The sequence below is a fragment of the Lissotriton helveticus genome, chromosome 10, assembly GCF_964261635.1.
Source record: "Lissotriton helveticus chromosome 10, aLisHel1.1, whole genome shotgun sequence".
Lineage (NCBI taxonomy): Eukaryota > Metazoa > Chordata > Amphibia > Caudata > Salamandridae > Lissotriton > Lissotriton helveticus.
The window spans coordinates 849,793,675-849,817,028 of record NC_136071.1 but is presented as its reverse complement, the minus strand read 5'-3'; the positions used below and the strand labels follow the sequence as shown (position 1 = coordinate 849,817,028).

At 49.6% G+C, this 23,354-nt stretch overlaps 1 protein-coding gene and 1 long non-coding RNA gene across 2 annotated transcripts in view; both read left to right on the top strand.

Annotated features, from left to right (window-relative positions):
- HNRNPA2B1 (heterogeneous nuclear ribonucleoprotein A2/B1) overlaps window positions 1–18,895 on the top strand; it is a 174,505-nt gene extending 155,610 nt beyond the window's left edge. Inside the window, exons 10-11 of the mRNA XM_078663462.1 lie at window positions 18,200–18,276; window positions 18,429–18,895. Of these exons, the coding sequence (XP_078519588.1) occupies window positions 18,200–18,264 (65 nt within the window). The 3' untranslated portion in view covers window positions 18,265–18,276; window positions 18,429–18,895. The remainder of the gene's footprint in view (window positions 1–18,199; window positions 18,277–18,428) is intronic.
- A 1,332-nt stretch (window positions 18,896–20,227) lies between these two features.
- The window catches only part of LOC144784576 (uncharacterized), a 64,349-nt gene continuing 61,222 nt past the window's right edge, over window positions 20,228–23,354 (top strand). Inside the window, exon 1 of the long non-coding RNA XR_013601682.1 lies at window positions 20,228–20,523. This is a non-coding gene — a long non-coding RNA (uncharacterized LOC144784576). The remainder of the gene's footprint in view (window positions 20,524–23,354) is intronic.

The following is a 23,354-nucleotide window of genomic DNA, read 5'->3' as shown; positions in this document are numbered from 1 at the left end:
CAAAACATGTCGAGTAAGGTGTCATACGAATTGGAATACTAACCCCTCGCCAATTCTGGCGACGGGGTTAGCATTCCACCCTTCTAGAGGGACACGACATGTTGGTAACCTGTAACCCCGGTTAAATTCAGACAGAGCCGTAGCTCCACAAAATGGATGCTGCCACCGAGACACAAGTCTGCCCTCCTGCTGCTGGGAGTCCTCCCAGCGCAGGAGGCAAGGACAAAGGGTTTCCTGTCAGGGGCGGTGCCAGCACCGTCCCAGACAGGATTTTGTGTATCCTAGGTAGGCAGGGCTTTAGAGGAAGGTGACTGCAAGTGGCACCCCGGTGCTCACTGTGCATAGGCCGGCTTGGACCAGTTCCAGGTGCACACCAGACCCTGAGCTGGGGAAAGCCCGCCAAAGGAGAGGGGTGTAACCACCCCCCTCCTAGTCCCACCCATAGGGCAGGACTTAGTCGCGTGCCAGCCCCCTTTTTCAGGATAAAGGTAGGAGCAGGCCCCCTTCCAAATTAGATCAATCTTTGAATCCTGAACCGACCTTCTACCCGAAGAACTCAAGACTCTTCTCAAGATTTTCTCCCTTGTGACTAAGGAGTAGTCACCCTGCAGCAGCAGGCACTAACCAAGCATCGCGGTTTGTTGCCAGTCTCTCCTTCGGATCAAGACTGCTCCAGCACGACGAGAACCGGTTTCCCTGGTACCTCTGACCTCAACCTACATCATCAGCCCAGCTGTGATCCGTGGGTGCGACGAGACCTCGAGGGACCGGCCATCTTCAGAACTGCACGACGCTTGTCCAGCACGACCACCGAGTGACCCTCGACTGAGTGCTTTGGGGTGAGAGAAGCCCCGACCCTGAGCAGCTCCAGCACCGAAGTTCAGCCCCCCTGCATCCACGAGATCTGCGTGGGGCCCTTCTGCTCTTGGCTGCTCACCGCGTTGTCCAGGTCGCTTGCCCGTTGGCTAGTGGCCCTCTCACGACGCTCCACGACGACAAATACTGCTGGTCTGGTTGCTCCAGACTAGCCCTTGCTCCCCTCCAAAAGAGGAGCACCCTGGACCCTCCTGGTCCACTCAAGACGCCATTTTAGGTCCACCGCGTGGGCCTTGCATTTGCCAAGACTTGTTGCCCCAATCCTGGGTCCAGCGACGTCGACAGCAAGTACCTTCGTGGGACAGCTCGCACCTCCATCCTGGTCGCCGACAACGCCTCCTGGTCCGAGAGACTGCAGAGCCCAGCAGCGCCCACTCACCTGGTCGAGGTGACTTTGTCCGGTGCCACCCTGGTGCCCACCTAAATCACTGGCTAGTGATTCAGAACTTGGTCCCCTCTGCTTTCAGGTCTTCTTCCCTGATCCAGGCTTGGATCTCCACGAACTTTCTTCACTGGTCGCCTGCCAGCAACTTCTTTCTTCAGGCTCCTGGTTCTTCAACGAGGGTTTCCGACGCAACTTCAACCCTATGCAGCCGCAGCCCCTGGGCTAGGTAAACTGAGTACCCCGGTGCTCCAGCATAGTCCAACACCCTAAGTGTTCGGATCCACTCCCGTTTTCGACCCACCTAGTCGGGTTCGCCCGAGAACAGTAACTTTGTCTTTGCTAGCCTCCATAGACTTTTTCCCGCCTTACGCGTGAGAGTTCCCACTCTGCACACGACGTCCACAGGCCTCCTGCTCCTAACCTAAGTGTTTAGTATTGTAGGCCTAGCGATTCTAAAGTCTATGAGAATAGTTACTTACCTGCTAGTAATTCGCATTCCACTTCTTGTGTATATGGTTTTTCGTGCCCCTCGGGCATTTGTGTAAACTGTGCGACTTTCAGTATTCCTTTAAGAGTTTTGTTGTGTGCTTAGCTCCCTGTCTCATAAAGAGCCAGGGTAGTCCTGTTATAAATAAATATACTTTATTTTTGATAACAACTTGTGTGGTGTCCTTTCACTTGGTGTTCAAGGGGTAATGTGATGGTTAAACAGCTGGCTTAACACGCCCTCTAGAGTCTTAGCCTGCTCGTATCCATGCTACTAGGATAGCTGGTCTATAAGGTTGACTTACAACCAATCATCAATAAGGGTTGTCTGGACTGATACATAGTGATCACTAGAATAGTGAGCACTGCATATCAGGCCAACTTCTCACAGAGTCCTCTTCAGGAAGAACTCCGCCTTCAATGGCTGCAGGACTCCGGCTCCTTAGAAGATCTCATCCGAATCACCCCTCGCATCCGAGGAGCTCTTCTCTGGTGGATTCAAGAGAGAAATTTACAACAGGGTTGCGCGTTCCTTCAAGACGCACCAAGCTTCACAATCACCACTGACTCATCCCTCGAGGGTTGGGGAGCACATCTTCAAGGGCTGACGGTCAGTGGGAGATGGAGCCCTCAACAGAAGGTCTTGCACATCAAGCTTTTGGAGCTAAGAGCCATCTTCCTAGCCCTCAAGTCCTTTCGCGCAATCATTCAAGGGGCCACGGTATTGGTTCGCACAGACAGTACTACAAGCATGCATTATTTGAACAAAAAGGGAGGAACACGGTCGGTTCGTCTGTCTCAAGAAGCCCAGGAAATATGGGCATGGGCAATACAACACAGAATCAATCTTTTGGCTGTCCATGTACTGGGAACTGCAAACGTTCTTGCGGACACCCTCAGCAGATCAGCGGTGTCCACCCACGAATGGGAACTTCATCAACAAATGGTGGTTCGGATTTTTCAGCAGTGGGGTCATCCAGATCTAGACCTCTTTGCGACCAAGAAGAACATCAAATGCCTGTTCTTTGCAAGCTGGCATCCCCACAAGGACTCTCTGGGGAATGCGTTTTCGATCAATTGGTCTCAAATATATGCTTACGCCTTTCCTCCGATACCGTTGGTTCCCAGAGTTCTCTGGAAGATGAAGAAAGAACCGTGTCGCCTGATTCTCATCGCCCCCAGGTGGCCTCGCCAGTACTGGTTCACCGAGCTCCTTCTCCTATCGGAGTGCGAACCAATTCAGTTTCGACCAATACCGAATCTCCTCTCCATTCAGGATGGTCAGATTTACCATCCGGACGCGGCTTCTCTGAAATTAGCGGCTTGGCGCCTGAGTACCTTGAATTCGCCCCTCTGAATATCTCTGCAGATTGTAAGGAGGTACTAGCCAAAGCAAGAGCACCTGCTACGATAAAGACATACAGACTTAAATGGAAAGATTCTGTATCTGGTATCACTCGGCTGGGATTCATCCTTTTCAAGCAAGGCCGGATCAGTTATTGCCTTTTTTCTTACACCTGGCAAGATCAGGGTTATCTCGCGCAACTCTAAAGGTTTTCCTAGCAGCCATTTCAAGGTATCGTCAGGATGGGTCCACTTCGCTTTACTCTTCAAGAATAATACAGCAGTTCTTTAAATGACTTTTCAGAATGTTTCCTCCGGTACGTCATCCACCTCCATCATGGCATCTCAATATAGTGTTATCGCAGCTCATGCGCCACCCTTTTGAACCAATTCACAGAGTGGATTTAAAATTTCTTACATGGAAAGTGTCTCTTTTGTTAGCTTTGACTTCATCTGGAAGAGTCAGTGATGTCCAGGCTTTCACTGTCCATCCACCTTTCTTACAGTTCACGTATAATTCAGTAGTGCTCCGCACTAAACCAAAATTAATGCCTAAGGTGCCTTCGGACTTTCACCTGAACGAGCCAGTCATCTTAAGAACAGTTTTTCCTAACCCTGCAACCCGGAAAGGGCATTGCACACACTTGACATCAAAAGGTGTTTAAAGTTCTATTTGCAAAGGACCTCTGCAATACGTAAATCCGATCAATTGTTTGTCGCTTATGGAAAGATTCGACAAGGACATGCAGTGTCTAAACAAACAATAGCTAAGTGGATCTCTGCGGCTATTGACTTTTGCCATATTCAAGCAGGAAGACCTTTACAGGCAACTCCAAGGGCTCACTCTACAAGAGCCGTGTCTTCCTCGACTGCTCTTTTTGCTGGAGTTCCTCTGCAGCAGATCTGCAGAGCAGCAACCTGGTCGAGCAGGCATACTTTCAGCAAGCACTATTGTTTGGATGCAGCCAGCGAGACTGATGCTTCAGTGGGTCAAGCAGTTCTGCGGAATCTTTTCAGATAAGGTGAGCCTCTGTTTCCCTCCTCCTCTTATTGCTTTTCAGACGCCTATTCATGCTTATGTACATTCTCATGTAACTTGCGAATTTCATGCTTTTAGAAATGAGATGTTTTATTATATGATTGTGTTTTTTTCATATGTACAGACTTATGCTACAAATAGCGTCTTCCAAGCATGGATGTATACGGCTATCTACTCTGATTCAGGCATGTGAATCTATGAAAGACACCCCAAATACTGGAGAAGAGCAATAGTTACTTACCTGTAATCTTTGGGTTCGAGGCATGTGGGCTGCTAAATTCATATCTATTGCATAGATCGCCGCCTAGTGTTGGGTCCGGATGATTGCACATTGTTGTCCTGGAAGAGTCTTCGAAGTATCACGAGATAGGTGGCTCCTCCCCTGGACTACAGTGCGCATGGGCATCGACTCCATCCCCAGATTGTTTTTTTCCGCCATTGGGTTCGGATGTGATTTTGACGTCTCCTGTTCGGAATCGATAAAACAACTTTTGAAGGCCACAAGGCTTTCTTTACTTCGTCGGTATTGTTAGCGTTCGGTCTCGTGTGTCCTCCTACTCTTCGAGTCGGATAACTGTGGAGTCGGGTGACTCTTCGGTCATCGAGGCCCTGTCGACGCAGCAAGACCCTGACGACGCTACAATGGAACGGAGCCCGTTCAAGTACTGCCCCGTGTGCGGTTCGAAGTACCCACACATCGACGTGCATCCTGTATGCAACAAGTGCCTGTCGCCGGACCACAACGAGGCCAACTGTATGGCCTGTTCGAGATTCAGGTCGAAGAAGACGCTCAAGATTAGGCGCGTGGCGCGCCTCGAGGCCCAGCGATCGGCGCCGGCGGACATCTTTGGCAACCCCGAAGCAGACGAGCAAGAGCTTCAACTGCAGATCTCACCTACATCGGCGGACGTCGAGGCCGACTACGGAGAACCCGTTGAGGACCTGGACCTAGACGAACACGTCGGAGGTAGGGGACGACGAGGAAGTTTATGGGGCCGCGGAAGATAGCTCGGAGGAAGAGCTATGCCCCGTGCGTACGTTTACTAAGGCTCAGGTCACGGGATCGCCACACGGCCTTACCCACGACCCTACTCCTCAGTCCTCGGCCCCGCCTCCTGACCCGGCTACAGACATACCAGCGGAGCCTCCATTACACAAATCGAAACCGAAACCATCGGAATCGAAAACAACCATGATGGCCGACAAACCATCGACACCGAAGACGTCTGGGACTACATCGAAACCGTCGTCTTCGGAGCCCTCGAAGCCGCAGAAGGCTGTCGAACAGGCTAAGGTGCCGAAAGGGGCCAAGGAGGCCGGCTCGAAGAAGGTCGTCGAGCCAGTGTCGAGTAAGGTGGTCGAGTCGAAGTCGAAGAAGACTGTCGAGACACCTTCAACCAAGACTGCCGCACCGACAGGCAAACGGACAGTCGAAGCGAAGTCAGCGAGGGGCACCGAGCCGAAGTCTGGAGCCCCGACGCAGACAGATAAATCTGCTGCTCCAAAGTCTGCGACGTCGACGACTAAGGCCGGGACGGTGAAGCAGAGCGCAGCTGTCGAAGGTGCGTCCGCGCCTCCGCCACCCAAGGAAAAATCGTCTACGCTCGGTTCTTCCCCTGCGGTGGACAGAGGTCGTCGGTCGGATCGACGAAGCCGTCCGCTTCTTTTACGAAGCAAGTCTCGGACTCCCTGAAACGGTTGAGAGACAAGGCGTCGGAGCCGAAAACACCTTCGGTACCGAGGACAAGTGTTCCACTGAAGAAGACTTCCATGCCGATCCTCTATACTCTACCACCGAAGGTGGCGCCGAAGGCTTTTGCACCTCGTACGGTGCCCGAGGACTCGGAGCCATTGAGGCAGACTCAGCTGAGTGGAGGCTTTGGTCGACCACCTTTATCTGACGACCAAGAGGAGCATTTTATCGACTTCGACACGGGTAGATTAACGCTCTACAAGAGGAAAATTACATCCCAGCCTGTGGAATCCTATGCAATACCTCTAAAGAAGAAAAAGCCTGCACCAGACACGCCAGAACTTGTTGAACCCGTTCCACAACGGCCTAGGCGGAGTCCTACCCCTTCACCCACTTGCTCAAATGGAGATGAGGATGAACAAGATGAGGGGTATAACTTCCCAGACAATACTGACCCTGATGAGCAGCAGGACTCATGGGTACCATCTGGTGATCAGGGGGACCAACAGGTGGTCGGTGACCCACAGATGTATGGGGTGAAAACTTCTCCAACTGGAGACTCTGCAGCGTTTAATGCTTTAATTGAAAGGGCGGCTACAAACCATAAGGTGGAGATGCATGCCGACCCTGTGGAAGTAGACTTTTTGTTTGATACTTTCTCTGCATCAGAAAAAACTGTGAAGACACTTCCAATGCTTAAGGGGGTTCTCAAGCATGCCACAGACATTTTCAAGGAACCCACCAGAGCGAGGGTAGTGAACCCACGAATTGAAAAAAAAGTACAGGCCGGCACCTGGGGACCCTACTTATATACGAGGCCAGTTGCCTCTAGACTCTTTGGTGGTCTCAAATGCCCGCAAAAGGGCGAATTCGCAGACAACGGGTGAAGCTCCTCCCCCGGACAAAGAGTCAAAAGTGCTGGAGGCAGGGGGCAAAAGGGTGGCTGCGCAGGCAGCCAACATATGGCGCATATCTAACACACAAGCCCTATTAGCCAGGTATGATAGAGCGCACTATGACACCTTAGAGCAGCTCTTACAACACCTTCCAGACGAGTTTAAAGAAGGAGCTGAGTTGCTCATACAAGAGGGCAAGCTAATTTCTAACGCTGCAATTAAATGTGCGCTAGACGTGGCAGATAGGCGGCGAGAGCAGTCAACACAAGTGTTATGTTAAAGCGTCAGGCATGGCTCCGCATCTCAGGGTTCAGGCCAGAAATACAGACGACTATCCTCAACCAGCCCGTCAATCCAGACAGACTGTTTGGGCCTGAGGTTGACACCACCCTCGAAGATCAAAAAAGATACTGAGACGGCTAAGTCTATGGGGGCACTTCAGTCTCAGCAATTCAGAGGAAACACTTTTCGTCGCTCAAGTGCGCGGGGTGCTACCAGAGGACACTTGGCACAGCAGTCACATTTCGGCAGAGGAGGCGCCCAGGCCTCGTACCCAAAACAGAATAGAGGTGGTTACAGAGGCAACAGCGCCAAGGGCAGAGGCAGAGGCAACAATAGTTCCCGTTCCTCTGCTGCCAACAAACAGTGACTTTCTGTCACTGCCCCCCGACCATCCAACACCTGTCGGGGGGAGACTCCAGCAGTTCCTGCCAGTCTGGACGTCCATCACCACAGACAGGTGGGTAAGGAAACTTATCCAGTTCGGTTATTGTTTGGAGTTGACGTCCACTCCACCCAACATACCCCCAAGACAACGACCTATGTCAGCAGAGCACTTGCACTTATTGCAGCAAGAGGTTCTTGCGATGCTGCAAAAAGGCGCAATAGAGCTCGTGCCGGTGGAGGAAGAAGGCACAGGGGTTTATTCCCTGTACTTCTTAATCCTGAAAAGGACGGTTCACTCAGACCCATTCTGGACCTACGCCCCCTCAACCTGTACATCCTCTCAGAACATTTTCATATGTTAACACTGCAGCAGGTTCTTCCATTGTTAAACCAAGGAGACTTCCTCGCAACCTTGGACCTCAAGGATGCTTATTTTCACATACCACTCCACCCATCCCACAGGAAATACCTCAGGTTCACCATACAGAACAGGCATTACCAGTTCAAGGTCCTACCCTTCGGAGTGACCACTGCCCCCAGAGTGTTCACAAAGTGTCTGGCGACCGTGGCGGCGCACCTCAGGAGACAGAACATACATGTCTACCCTTACCTAGACGACTGGCTCGTTCAAGCAAAGTCGGAACAGCAGTGCGCCGCAGACATGTCCCACACAATTCACCTCCTTCACAGTCTGGGGTTCTCACTGAACTATCCAAAGTCGCACCTTCAGCCAGCCCATGTGCGGCAGTATCTGGGCGCGACAATAAATACTCTGACTGCTACGGCTCAGCCGAACCAGATGAGGATCGACAACATCCAGTCGCTCATCCAAAGGTTCAGACCGCAACACTCACTCCCAGCGAGAGTGTTTATGCAGTTGATAGGCATGATGGCCTCCTGCATCTTCATAGTCCCGCACGCAAGCTTGCATATGCGTCCGCTCCAAGAATGCTTGGCGCATCAGTGGACACAGGCTCAAGGACAATTGAAAGACCTAGTGTTGGTGACCGGTCGGGCATACAGCTCTCTGCATTGGTGGAATCCACACAACCTTTGCAAGGGCCGACCGTTCCAGGAGCCTGTGCCGCAGATCATCATGACGACGGACGCTTTTCTCCAGGGATGGGGAGCTCATGTGCTCCACTACACGGTGCAGGGACTATGGACAACACAGCAAAAGAAGATGCACATCAACTATCTAGAGTTGATGGCAATCTTCATGGCACTCGAGTCCTTCAAGGTACATCTGTGCAACAAGGTCGTGTTGATCCGGACGTACAACATGACTGCCATGTACTATATCCAGAAGCAGGGGGGTACGCACTCTCCACAGCTGTCTCACCCGGCTCAGAGCATGTGGAAGTGGGCCATTCAGAGGAACATTTTCCTCATGGCGGAACACCTCCCGGGCAAGGACAATCAGATGGCGGATCTGCTCAGCAGGTACAGCCATCAAATGCACGAGTGGGAGATACATCCATCAGTACTCCGCCCGTACTTCCAGCAGTGGGGTCATCCAGAGATAGACCTGTTTGCCACAAGGGAAAACTCAAAATGCCAAAGCTTTGCCGCCAGGTTCCCTCACCCACAATCGCAGGGCAATGCGATATGGATGAACTGGTCAGGTAGATTTGCGTACGCTTTTCCCCCAGCACCTCTAATACCGCTGGTGGCAAGAAAGCTAAAGCAACACTCGCTGACACTCATCCTGGTTGCTCCAACGTGGGCACGCCAACCATGGTACACCACGTTTCTAGAACTCTCCGTGGTACCGCATCAAAGGCTGCACCTCACACCCAGACTTTTGATGCAGAATCATGGCGACATTCAGCATCCAGATCCGCACCAGCTCAATCTGGCGATCTGGCTCCTGAGGTCTTAGAGTTTGGCTACCTTAACCTGCCTCCAGAAAGCATGGACATCTTCAGGGAGGCACGGAAGCCCACTACAAGAGCTTGCTATGCAGCAAAATGGAAGCGGTTTGTCATTTATTGTACAGCACATAACATAAACCCGCTAGATGCATCCATTCCTAACATCATCTGCTATTTGTTGCATCTTTACAAATGCAATCTATCGTACGCTTCCATTAGGATATACTTATCCGCCATAGCGGCTTATCTTCAAAACAGGCAGCATCTCTCTGTTTTCAGGGTGCCTGCCATTAAAGCTTTTCTAGAAGGGCTGAAGCGGGTCATTCCTCCCAGGACCCCACCCGCTCCAGTATGGAATCTCAACGTGGTCCTCACTAGGTTGATGGGCCCACCTTTTGAGCCTCTACATTTGTGTGAGGTTCAGTTCTTGACATGGAAAGTGGCTTTCCTCATTGCTATCACGTCTCTAAGACGTGTTAGTGAGCTACAAGCGCTCACAATACAAGAGCCATTTATTCAAGTCCATTCAAACAGGGTAGTGCTCCGCACTAACCCCAGGTTCCTTCCAAAGGTGGTGTCACAGTTTCATGTCAATCAGATGATTGAACTGCCCGCATTCTTTCCAAACCCAGAAACAGTAGCGGAAAGAATGCTCCATACGCTGGACGTTAAAAGGGCATTAATGTACTTTAACGGTCCCCCCCAGGGCGCACTCCACACGCAAGTTGGGGGCCTCCATGGCATTCCTAGGTAACATTCCTTTGGAAGACATTTGTAGAGCAGCCACGTGGGCTACACCACATACATTTACCAAACATTACTGTGTAGATGTGCACTCCAAACAGCAGGCAGCTGTAGGACAGGCTGTTCTCAAAACTCTTTTTCAGACTTCTGCAGCTGGCACGGGCGGCCGCCGCTAATGAGGGGACTGCTATGTATTCTATGCAATAGATATGAATTTAGCAGCCCACATGCCTCGAACTGAATATGCTACTTACCAGTATGCATCTGTTCTTGGCATGTAGGGCTGCTAACATTCATATCGCCCACCCTCCTCCCCGGCGCCTGTAGCAGCTGCAGATTACTTCTTGCATTTCATCACTAGCATGGACATCATTTCTACTATCGCACTCCATCTTTGCCACAATGGCTAAAAACAATCTGGGGATGGAGTCGATGCCCATGCGCACTGTAGTCCAGGGGAGGAGCCACCTATCTCGTGATACTTCGAAGACTCTTCCAGGACAACAATGTGCAATCATCCGGACCCAACACTAGGCGGCGATCTATGCAACAGATATAAATGTTAGCAGCCCTACATGCCAAAAACAGATGCATACTGGTAAGTAGCATATTCATTCTCCAATATTGGTGTCTTTCACATGCAACCCGCCCACCTCCCCTCAGAGGCTCATAGGCTACATTGGTTTACCATCACTCCTGTGCGAGAAAATCTGAGATCCTGAGCCTCTGGGGAGTACTTTCTGGTGGGTGCTGTCGCCTGATTGGCTGCAGTTTGGGCCATACAAAATGACTAGGATAGTCATTAGTGTGGAAGTTTTTTCTCCTGTAGCTTGGGCTACTTTACTTCCTGGTTGGTTATTACCAGGTTCGAGGCATGTGGGCTGCTAAATTCATATCTTAGCATTAGATCGCCGCCTAGTGTTGGGCTCGGATGATTGCACATTGTTGTCCTGGAAGAGTCTTCGAAGTATCCTGAGATAGGTGGCTCCTCCCCTGGACTACAGTGCGCATGGGCATCGGCTCCATCCCCAGATTGTTTTTTTCCGCCATTGGGTTCGGATGTGGTCTCGACGTCTTACTGTCGGAACCAAGTAAAACTCACTTTTAGCGGCCAAAAGGCCTCGATTTTCTTGCGTCGGTATTGTCTGCGCACGGTCTCGAGTCTTCCGTCTCTTGGAGCCGGAATAAGCGGAGTTTTCTTCGCTCTCGGAACTTTGAGGCCTTCTCATCGCGACACGACTGCAAGCCTTTTCGGACATGGAGCGGAGCCCGTTTAAGTACTGCCCGCTCTGTGGGTCCAAGTACCCACACATCGATCTACACCCCGTGTGTAACAAATGCCTTTCGCCTGACCACGACGACGGAAAGTGCAAGGCCTGTGCACAGTTCCGATCGAAGAAGACTCTCCAGCTTCGGCGCGCATGGAAGCTAAACAAGTGGCACCGGATCCGGAGAACATCTTCGGCGACCAAGACGAAGAGGACCAGGGTCATCATCTCCAAATCTCCCCACCCGGGACGGAGGTCGAGGCGGATCCGGGAGACGACGACGGAGTCGCGGGTCCAGGCCTTGAATACGTCGACGAGGTAGGAGACGACGATGAGATTTATGGGGCCGCGGCGGATAGCTCAGCGGACGAGCTCTGCCCCGAAGGTTACGAGGATACCGACCGGGACACGGGATCGCCTGTCGGCCTTACCCAAGACCCGTTGCCGCAAGCCACAGCCCCGCCTTCGGGCCCGGCCACGGACTTACTTGCTGGGCAGACTGTTTCGAAACCGAAACCGAAACCATCGGGATCGACAACACCTAAAATGGCCGACCCGAAATCGAAACTGAAAGTTAAGGACTCGAGTGTCCCTAAGATGGCTGCCGTGCCGGTGAAACCGACGGCGCCTGCTACCCCATCGACTCCGTCGACCTCCGGTCCGCAGAAGTCGAGGAAGTCCGTCGATTCCGATGCTGCGAAATCGAAACCGACGCCAGAGGAGGGGTCCTCCAAGAAAGATGGTCGGCACGGGACAGCGGCTCCGACGCCGTCAAAACCCGCCAAAGTCGGCTCCAAGGAGGCTACGCAGGCACACGGAAAGAAGTCTGTGCCACGAACGCAGGAATCGGAGGCGGTACAGACGGGATCCGCGCCCAAGCCGCACAAGGCCCACAAGGACGTCGGATCCGAGGGGAAAATCAGACCATCCTCGTCGGCGCCGACACAAACTGTGAGTGTGCCGTCCCCCATAGCCGACTCACTGAAAAGGATCAGGGAAAAGGCCTTTGCCCCGTCGGCTCCGATACCATCAACGCAGCCGCGAAAAGACACTCCAGAGAAGCCGTCTGGGAAACTTCTCTTTATTTTGCCGCCGAAGGAGGCGCCCAAGGCATTTTCAACCAAATCGGCACCGAAACAGGTGGTTTCTTCGCCGACTGGCCCACTTCCACGTCAGGTGCTCGAATCCGAGGACGATTCGGCGCATTTCATCGACGCTGACACAGGCAAACTGACCCTCTATAAGAGGAAAATAACTTCGGAGCCAGTGGACCCCTATGTCATTCCACTAAAGAAGAAAAGGGTGCCCCTTGACGCCTCAGGCCTCACGGAACCAATCCAGCCTCCTCCGAGACGGAGCCCTACTCCCTCCCCAGACCACTCTGAGGGTGAGGGGTATGATGAGGACGACCAGTACAATTTCCCAATCAATGAACCTGATGTGCAACCGGATTCATATGATGACATTGGCGACCAGAACACCCAAGGTGCGGGGCAGGACCCGCAGCCTTTTAATGCACGGGCATCCCCGACTGAGGATTCAGCAGGTTTTCATGCCCTACTCGAAAGGGCGGCAGCCAATCACGATGTGGACATGCATGCCGACCCTGTGGAGGAAGACTTCCTTTTCGACACTTTTTCAGTCTCTGAAAGGACAGTAAAGACACTGCCTATGCTTAAAGGAGTCCTCAAGCATGCTGGGGACATATTTAAGGAGCCTACGAGAGCGAGAGTGGTCAACCCTCGCATTGAAAAAAAGTACAGACCTGCACCTGCGGACCCCGCATACATTCGGGGACAATTGCCATTGGACTCTCTTGTGGTCGCCAATGCCAGGAAACGTGCCAACTCCCAGACTACGGGTGAAGCTCCTCCCCCGGATAAGGAATCCAAAGTGCTAGAGGCAGGGGGCAAAAGAGTAGCTGCACAGGCATCAAACTTCTGGCGCATTGCCAATACACAGGCGCTCTTGGCGCGTTATGATAGGGCGCACTATGACACCCTAGAACAGATCGTACAACACCTGCCTCCACAGTTCCAAGAGGGCACGAAAATGCTTATCGAGGAAGGGAAGCTAATCTCAAACGCAGCCATCAAGTGTGCACTTGATGCTGCGGACACAGCTGCTAGGGCTATCAACACTAGCGTTATGCTGAGACGACAAGCGTGGCTCCGCATCTCAGGGTTTAAACCGGATATTCAGACGACAATTCTTAATCAGCCAGTCAATCCTGATAGTCTGTTTGGTCCGGATGTTGACACCACCCTAGAGAAAATAAAGAAAGACACAGACACTGCTAAGTCTATGGGGGCCCTACAGTCGCAGCAGTTTCGTGGCGGCAATTTTCGTCGCTCAGGTGCACGTGGAGTCACCAGAGGACAATTGGGTCAACAATCCCAGTTCACAAAAGGTGGGGCACAATCCTCGTTCACTAAACAGAACAAGGGAGGTTACAGGAATAACAGCAACAGAGGTCGCGGCAGAGGAAACAACAGCTCCCGCACCTCTACTCCCAACAAACAGTGACTCTCTGTCACTGCCCCCCGACCACCTAACACCTGTCGGGGGGAGACTGCAGCGGTTCCTGCCCGTCTGGAGAAACATCACCACAGACAGGTGGGTGCGACAACTAATCCAGTATGGTTATTGCCTAGAGTTAAAGTCCACTCCACCCAACATCCCGCCAAGGCAACGGCCTATGTCCGCAGAGCACTTGCTCTTATTGCAGCAGGAGGTAGTGGTGATGCTGCAAAAGGGAGCAATCGAGCTCGTGCCGGTGGGGGAGGAAGGCACAGGGGTATATTCCCTGTACTTCCTTATTCCAAAGAAGGACGGTTCTCTCAGGCCCATTCTCGATCTACGTCCCCTCAACCTGTACATACTATCGGAACATTTCCACATGCTTACACTACAACAGATTCTTCCCTTGCTAAACCAAGGAGACTTCTTAGCAACCTTAGACCTCAAGGATGCTTATTTCCACATTCCACTACACCCGTCACACAGGAAATACCTCAGGTTCACTATTCAAGGCAGGCACTACCAGTTCAAAGTCCTACCCTTCGGAGTCACAACAGCCCCGAGGGTGTTCACAAAGTGTCTGGCGACAGTAGCGGCGCACCTCAGGAGGCAGAACATCCATGTCTACCCCTACCTAGACGACTGGCTCGTGCAAGCCAAGTCAGAGCAACAGTGCGCCGCAGACATGTCAACTACAATTCACCTTCTTCACGATCTGGGTTTCTCCCTGAACTACCCAAAATCGCATCTTCAGCCGGCGCATGTCCGGCAGTTTCTAGGCGCGACGATCAATACCCTGACGGCCATGGCTCAGCCAAACCAGGTCAGGATAGACAGCATGCAGGCTCTGATCCAAAGGTTCAGGCCACAACACTCGCTTCCAGCGAGAGTGTTCATGCAGTTGATAGGCATGATGGCCTCCTGCATCTTCATAGTCCCTCACGCACGGCTACACATGCGCCCGCTCCAGGAGTGCTTAGCGAATCAGTGGACACAGGCTCGTGGGCAATTGACAGACCTAGTGTTGGTTACCAGTCGGGCATACGACTCTCTGCATTGGTGGACTCCACACAACCTTTGCAAGGGCCGACTGTTCCAAGAGCCTGTGCCGCAGATTATCCTGACAACGGACGCGTCTCTCCAGGGTTGGGGAGCTCATGTGCTCACTTACACAGTGCAGGGACTATGGACGACGCAGCAACAGAAGATGCACATCAACTATCTGGAACTGATGGCAATCTTCATGGCGCTCAAGTCCTTCATTGTACATCTGTGCAACAAAGTCGTGCTAGTCTGGACGGACAACATGACCGCGATGTACTACATTCAAAAGCAGGGAGGCACCCACTCGCCACAGCTGTCTCATCTGGCTCAGAGCATGTGGAAGTGGGCCATTCAGAGGAACATTTTCCTCATGGCAGAACACCTCCCAGGAAAGGACAATCAGATGGCGGATCTGCTCAGCAGATACAGCCATCAAATGCACGAGTGGGAGATACACCCGTCTGTTCTCCACCCGTACTTCCAGCAGTGGGGTCATCCGGAGATAGACCTGTTTGCCACAGCAGAGAACGCAAAATGCCAACTCTTTGCCGCCAGGTTCCCTCACCCACTGTCGCAGGGGAATGCGATATGGATGAACTGGTCAGGCAAATTTGCGTACGCTTTTCCGCCAGCCCCTCTAATACCGCTGGTCGCAAGAAAGCTAAGGCAGCACGAGATGACTCTCATCCTGGTTGCTCCAACGTGGGCGCGCCAGGCTTGGTACACCACGTTCCTCGAACTCTCAGTGGTGCCGCATCAAAGACTGCGCCTCACGCCCAGTCTTTTGACGCAGAACCATGGAGACATTCAGCATCCAGATCCACAACAGCTCAACCTGGCGATCTGGCTCCTGAAGTCCTAGAGTTTGGATACCTTAACCTACCTCCGGAGTGCATGCACATCATCAAGGAGGCGAGGAAACCAACTACTAGAGCATGCTATGCTGCAAAGTGGAAGCGTTTTGTCATTTACTGTACGGCCAATGACATCGACCCGCTAGATGCATCTATCCCCAACATCATCTGCTATCTGTTGCATCTTTACAAGTGCAATCTAGCGTACACTTCCATTCGGATACATCTATCCGCCATAGCGGCTTATCTCCAGAACAGGCAGCACCTCTCTGTCTTCAGGGTGCCTGCCATTAAAGCCTTCCTTGAAGGTCTGAAACGAGTCATTCCCCCAAGGACACCGCCAGCTCCGGTGTGGAACCTCAATGTCGTTCTCACCAGACTGATGGGACCGCCATTTGAGCCCCTGCACTCGTGTGAACTCCAGTTCCTTACGTGGAAAGTAGCTTTCCTTGTGGCTATTACGTCTCTGAGGCGTGTCAGTGAGCTGCAGGCGCTCACAACCCAAGAGCCATTCATTCAAATCCATTCAAATAGGGTAGTGCTACGCACTAACCCCAAATTCCTTCCGAAGGTGGTGTCACAGTTTCATCTAAACCAAACTATTGACTTACCAGCATTCTTTCAAAACCCGCAAACGGTGGCGGAAAGAATGCTCCATACCTTAGATGTACGGAGGGCGTTGATGTACTACATAGACAGAACACAACCCTTTAGAAAGACAAAACAACTCTTTGTTGCCTTCGCACCCCAACACAAAGGCAACCCAATTTCCAAAGCAGGGATAGCCAGGTGGATTGTTAAGTGCATCCAGATATGTTATCAAAAAGCCAAGCGCACTTTAACAATACCCCCCAGAGCGCACTCCACACGCAAACTGGGGGCATCCATGGCTTTCCTAGGGAACATTCCTTTAGAGGATATTTGCAGAGCAGCCACGTGGGTCACACCACATACCTTCACAAAACACTACTGTGTTGATGTGCATTCCAAGCAGCAAGCAGCTGTAGGACAGGCTGTTCTCAAGACACTTTTTCAGGTTTCTGCAGCTGGCACGGGCAACCGCCGCTGATGGAGGGACTGCTATGTATTCTATGCTAAGATATGAATTTAGCAGCCCACATGCCTCGAACTGAATATGCTACTTACCAGTATGCATCTGTTCTTGGCATGTAGGGCTGCTAACATTCATATCGCCCGCCCTCCTCCCCGGTGCCTGTCGCAGCTGCAGATATACTATTGTATTTATTCATTAGCGTGGACATCTTCTACACTTTTCACTCCATCTTCTGCCACAATGGCGAAAAACAATCTGGGGATGGAGCCGATGCCCATGCGCACTGTAGTCCAGGGGAGGAGCCACCTATCTCAGGATACTTCGAAGACTCTTCCAGGACAACAATGTGCAATCATCCGAGCCCAACACTAGGCGGCGATCTAATGCTAAGATATGAATGTTAGCAGCCCTACATGCCAAGAACAGATGCATACTGGTAAGTAGCATATTCAGTTTCTTCTATGTTATTATGACATATTATTGCTTTTTTATATACCATGGGACTCCCACTCCGACGACGGGGAATGATTCAGGCATGTGAATCTATGAAAGACACCAATACTGGGGAACCACAGATTACAGGTAAGTAACTATTGTTCTTCTGGGCCAATTTGCCTGCTATTACTTTGCCTTTTTCCTAGAAAATAGTCTGTGTTCAAATAAGTTAAGAGTACATTTCTCTATGTAATGGAAATGGTGTTATGTTTTATTTAAATAAAAAATACAATGCAATATTGGCATATTAGAGCGAATTTGGTGTTTTAGGCTGCATATTTTTGTGTGTGTGTGTATATATATTTATATATGTGTGTGCATGTATATGTATATGTGTATATATATATATATATATATATATATATATATATATATATATATATATATTCATGATAATTATATTGATGTATGCATAATATTTATATTGAAGTATGTTTGCCCAGGACTAGTCATTAGATTTTGGTTAAACATGCATTAAGATATCTATTGATATGTGAATACTCTGGGGCCCCCGCACATGGGCGGGACTATTCGGTGCTTATAACTTTGAGTATACCCCTGGAAGAGAACTAGGATTACAAGTGAGTGACTTATCCTTATGGTATGGTGCTTCTCCTAAATAGTAAAGATCTTCAGGGCACCTCCTAGGGCCTTGCGGATTGTTGAATCCACTCTGCATTAGGTGAAGTGAAAACGAAGTTTGGCAGAGTGGCATATCTTTTGCAAGCCATGCTAGAACTTCTGCACAGACTGCCGATCCTTATTGTGTAGTTTGTATAATAAAACATGACCTAACGCAATCCCATTGTGTTCATTACTGAAAGTGATCTATTTATCTGAATCTTTATTTTACATACTGTTAGGATTTGTGTTTTGGTTAGTTTCCTAGTCTAGTTGTTTCCAGCTGCAAAAGTGTAAAATCGTGTGTAGAGATTTCTCAAAGTGTATCTTAAATTTGTAGGAAATTATGGACCCGGAGGTGGTAGTGGAGGAAGTGGTGGATATGGAGGGAGAAGCAGATACTAGCGTTTGCAATGGGTAAGCCTTCCTTTAAAATAGATGTGCTTAATTACAGGGGTGTAAGTGACTAAGGTTCAGGAAATAAATTGGGAAAATTTTGTCTTTCCATAAAATGGTTCGTTGAATCATTTCATAACCTATTTTTTCACTCTCTACTTCTGTTAAAACAGGCTTCACTGTATAAATAGGAGAGGATGAGAGCCCCGAGGTAACAGCTACAGGTTATCGAATTAACAATGTTAAGGAAACTATTCTCAGTCATGCATTATTGCAGTGATATGGCAGAAGACACGAGAGCAGACGCAGAGCCATTTTGTGAATGGATTGCTTTATTTGATTCCATTACCTTGCTATGGAGGAAGGACTGAACATGCCTTTAAGACAGTTTCTTAGCTTTTTAATTGTTTCTTTGTAGTGGTCTTTGTAAGAGTGTAGAAGCATTCCTTCTTTGATGATGTTCAATTTGTAAGTTCAGGTGACATGTGAAACCTTTTTAAGATTTTCTTAACAGTTTGAAAAGCAATTGGCCAGGATCATGGTGTAATGAGAAGTACTGTTTTTCATTTAAAATATGCAGTGTTTGTAGTGTTAAGAAGCTGTTGTACATTTATGATTTAATAAAATAATTCTGAAGGAATTTCATTGTAAGTTCTGAAGATTATTTTTTACGTAATAGGCAAGAGTAGAACTAAGGGTTTGACTGAGCCGTTTGATGTGTAACAGTAAATGTTGGTCAGAAAGTGTTTTCATTGTACTTAAGGAGAAAAGTATATAGTTAACTATAGGGGAATCTCTGCAAAGAGAAACACTTTTTTAGATCTTTTAGATGCAGCTGCTCCTTCAATGGCAAGTAAAGGAAGTTCCCCCAGCGAGGTACTGTGGCCAGAGGTGCAGGTCTAGTACAAGAGAACTCTTGAACTGCTACTATGTTCAGCCAGTTTAAGAAATGCTGAGCTGTATTTCTGCAAAGCTTAACGCAAGTAGATGTAAGGATTCCAACGAAAACTGAGGGGGTAGAGAAACCTAGTTCTAAGCTTCATTTAAACTTCTTTAGGTAAGATCTTATTTACTTTCCTTTCTTAATATTCACCACAATACAATTAATATGGCAGTGTACTTTATAAGCATAATGGTTACTTTTTCTAAATTATTACATTAAATTAAAAATCCAAACACAAATTGATTGTATACTGTTTTGTTCTTTCCATGAATTTTGATGAGTTTTTGATGTGTTCCCCTCCCTCCCTTATTGATATTTTAGCTTGTATATGGACATTGGACAAGCAGTCTGCTGCTACAAACAGTGCCCTTTGCTCAATTTGAACAAATGAAAAAAGTGGCCAGTAAAAAAAAAACGTTGCATGGATACATCTGTTATGTCGCAATAGCAGGTAATAGCTTCTGGGTATTTTAAAACGTACAAGTGTGCAGTGTTGTTCTCCTTTTTGGATAAATTTTTTAAATACGAACATTAAAAAAATTGAAGGGCCTTGAAATTTGAGAGTCAAAATATGTAGCACTAATCCTATACAGTATTCCACCCTTTGATTTCCCATTTGTCAAGGACTGTTTTTTTCCGTACAAGGCAAAGAAAATGTTTGATCACTCGGTCTGTTGTGTAGTATACTGCACCTTTACAATAGAACATTGTCATTAGATCATTCATAGATGTGTATGATTAAATCATTTTCCTTTGTTGATGTGGGGGTCCCCACAGTAAAGTAAGAAACCCCATTGAAAATCTCTTAAGTAGTGCAACAATTTCTTATAACAATATTCAAATTTCAACCAATGGGATGCCAGCTCCACATATTCTACTCCCCTATACAGGCCATTAAACTCTTACTTTTACCATACGTTCTCGTGGAAGGGAGTCATGTTCTGTTTCTCTTATCTGTATTTGTACCTGTGTTCCTTGTTCTGTAGCTTTTCTCGTGCCCATGGGTATTGATCTTGTGAATGTTTTAAATTTTGTGCCTATTGAGATGGCTGTCTCGCTAAAAAAGCCTTTTTTTAATTATTTTTTTTACCTGTGACTTTTCTGGGCAGAATAGGTTCTAGGGGAGTGTCAAAGTTAATGCATATATATCCATGTATACACTAAAAGACTGCAAACTATCGGAAGTCTTCTTGCAGAATGACTGTAAAGTGACTTTTGAGGCGGCCCCTGAAGATGGCCTGTCGTCCACAGGTTTTGGAACTGCACAGAGTATCACTCCTATGGTGTTTAAGAAAAAAAGAGCCTGAAGTATCCAATACTATGAGGTAATGTATCTAAAACCCCACATTGATTTCAGGAGCCTCTGTTTACTTCTGGAGAACATTGTAAAAAGATTTTTACAAAAAAAAGCCTGTTTGCCAGTGTTGGAAAACGAGGCAGCATCTGAGAGTCCTGCACAAATAACATGACACATTTGTCCTTCACTGGGAACCAAACATCCTAGGGCAGCGCCTGACTCTGAGGGTAGTGTTGCAGAGCAGTCTGAGGCTTACTCAAGGGAGGTGGTGTGGGCTAGTAATCGCCATTTGCAGGTGCGCAAAAATGACACTCAATAATTGATTGTCCAGTCTGTACTTTGCTTTATAAAAGTAAGAGTACATTTATTAAACACACACACCACTCAATACTATACACCAATTTACAAATATACATAAGCTGTTGGAATTACTTCATGACATTGCATAACATCTCCACCCCTCCCGCAGTGGGGTGGGGTCTAGTACCACCACTCCCATGTATGCACATCATCTTTCCCCCAATGCAATTAGTTGAACCTATCCTGGAGCGAGGGCCCTGCGAACTGGCACCATCCCAGTGGGGTCCCCCTCGCATTACCTCAACAAGCATTAAACCGGGATACACCTGCCTTGGTGACACATGACCCTGACCAAGCATCTCCTACTGACCCTAAAGTATACCCCTCTACATCTTAAAGGCTAACAGTCTGGGGTCTTCACCTAAGCACAGCAGCAAGACTGCATGTTTACGCACACTTTATAAAGACAGTACTCAGCACATTTGGATATCATTAAAAATGCATTGCAATTACCGCCCCTAAAGGCATCACAGATGATCACAGGATTAAGTTGTAAATACCGTCAGACACCCCAGCAGGAGTGTCTAGCCACTTAAATCCACTTTGCTTGTGACATCACCTTACACCAGTACTTCACATTGAACATCAGTCCCTCTAAAAGAAATAACCATTAATAAATGCATTTCAGTGCAATTACGCCATTTCACCTCCAGGTGACACCAGGTCACCTCCGAGACATCTCCAACTCAGCCCTTCAATCTTTGATGCACTTCTCAATGAACCCCCAGCTGTAGAACAAAAGTTCCAGCCTAGGAGGTGATGCAATCTTCGCTGAGAGTTGAGGGGTTATTCTTTTTAAATACTCAAGAAACTTAGGGTGGGACTTAGCTTTGTGCTGGGGGCGAGACTGCGCTGCTCCCGCAGCTCCCCCCAGCACCTTTTCACACTCAAGGGTGACACCTCTCCGCTGGGGGCCACCAAAATGCCAAAAACAATCCATTCCTCATGCCTTGCAAGGCATCATGGGGTGCTTCAAGCTCCTGCTGCTTTCTGGGGCCTCCGGACCCCCGGGTAAGGGTATGCGACGCGGGGAGGCCACACCCGGCCTCTCCGCGCTTTGGTCGGGGGCCCGGTCCCACTTGGGACCCCCACAGGCTCTCCACGTTGGAGGGCAGTCCCCGGGACCTGACCCACCCCCGGGGCCTTTCCTGGACCAGCGGCGGAGCCTCGCGCGCTTTGCAGTCAGGGGGCCACAGGTCCACGGTCTCTTACCTTCTGGGGGCCATATCTCAGCCCCTGGAGGTCCGATCTGCCCCATTGTCACATCTTCTTGCTCCTGGCGGTGCCCCCCAGCCACTGGGAGCACTCCTTCACTCTCCAGGTCTCCAAGAGGGTGCACTCTGCAGGGAGCGGTCTGCACTGGCTCCCTGCACCAGCCTTTCGCCTGGCTCTCCTCCTGCGCCTCTCTTCTCCCTGCGCAGAGGCCCCTGCTTCTGCGCACCGTCCTGGGCGCTTCTTCTGGTGCTGTTAGGGGCCTGGGTGACAGTCAAGGGGTCTCTCCTTCCAACTGCCCATTGCCAGGCTCCAGCACCTTCCACATCAGCAGACCACACCCCAGAGAGAGCTTCTCTTCCTGTGCAAGTACTTTTTGAAAGTTGAGTAGGGGGCTGGCAGAAAGTATCTGTGGGTCCTATCAAACAGCAACACATCACTTCCCTTCCCCTGCTCCCTCCTTCTTGTCCAGCCTCTTGGTTTGTTAAACATGGAGTTGTCCAGTGTCTCTGGCCACATGGCCTCTGAAACCCAACTCTTTCCTTCTTGGTGCAGCCTGGTGCCTGGCACCCAGTGACAGCTGCTAATGGATGAGCCTGTAGCCCCACCCATCTTCTTCTTTGTGGAGAGGAGGCCCTAGCTTGTGGAAGAAAGTTTATCAATCCATCCAGCTGAGGTCAACCCTCAGCCTGGGGTCTGGTCATGGCTGGCTCAGAGATGTATGACAGTTCTGTATGACCCAAAAGCAGTACAAATATGACTTTGGACTCTGCAGAATACTTATTTTCACCTACTCTACAATGGACTTTAGTGCATGTCTGGAATCCGTAGGCTTTGTGGAAGTCATTTTAGCCATGGGCCCCACATCCCCATAGGGGAATAATGAAGTGAAAACACAGAAACGCACTGACTTTCCCTGGCATGTTCCTTCCCAGGGTATAAAGCCTATTCCATGTCACCACCCAATTCTGCATATGTCCTGCCACACCATTTACTCTGTAGCTGCTCCTGGACTGCGCAAGCTAGGAATCTCACCTGCGCAGCTCCTACATGTGTGCACACGCATGTACACCCGTGTCTGCATGTAACCAGCACGGTGTCCCATACTCCAGCTGCTGCGCAGCGGCCTAGTCAAGCCAGGCGGACACTAGTAAAATCTCCATGCAGTCTCCTTCATTGTGAGTTCACTGTGGATGAGTCTCAGATTATGAGGCTCCCCACAGTTAAGCTCCATAATTAGGTGCTCAAAAAGCGAAAAATCCGGGCGGCCCTAGTGTCAGAACCACC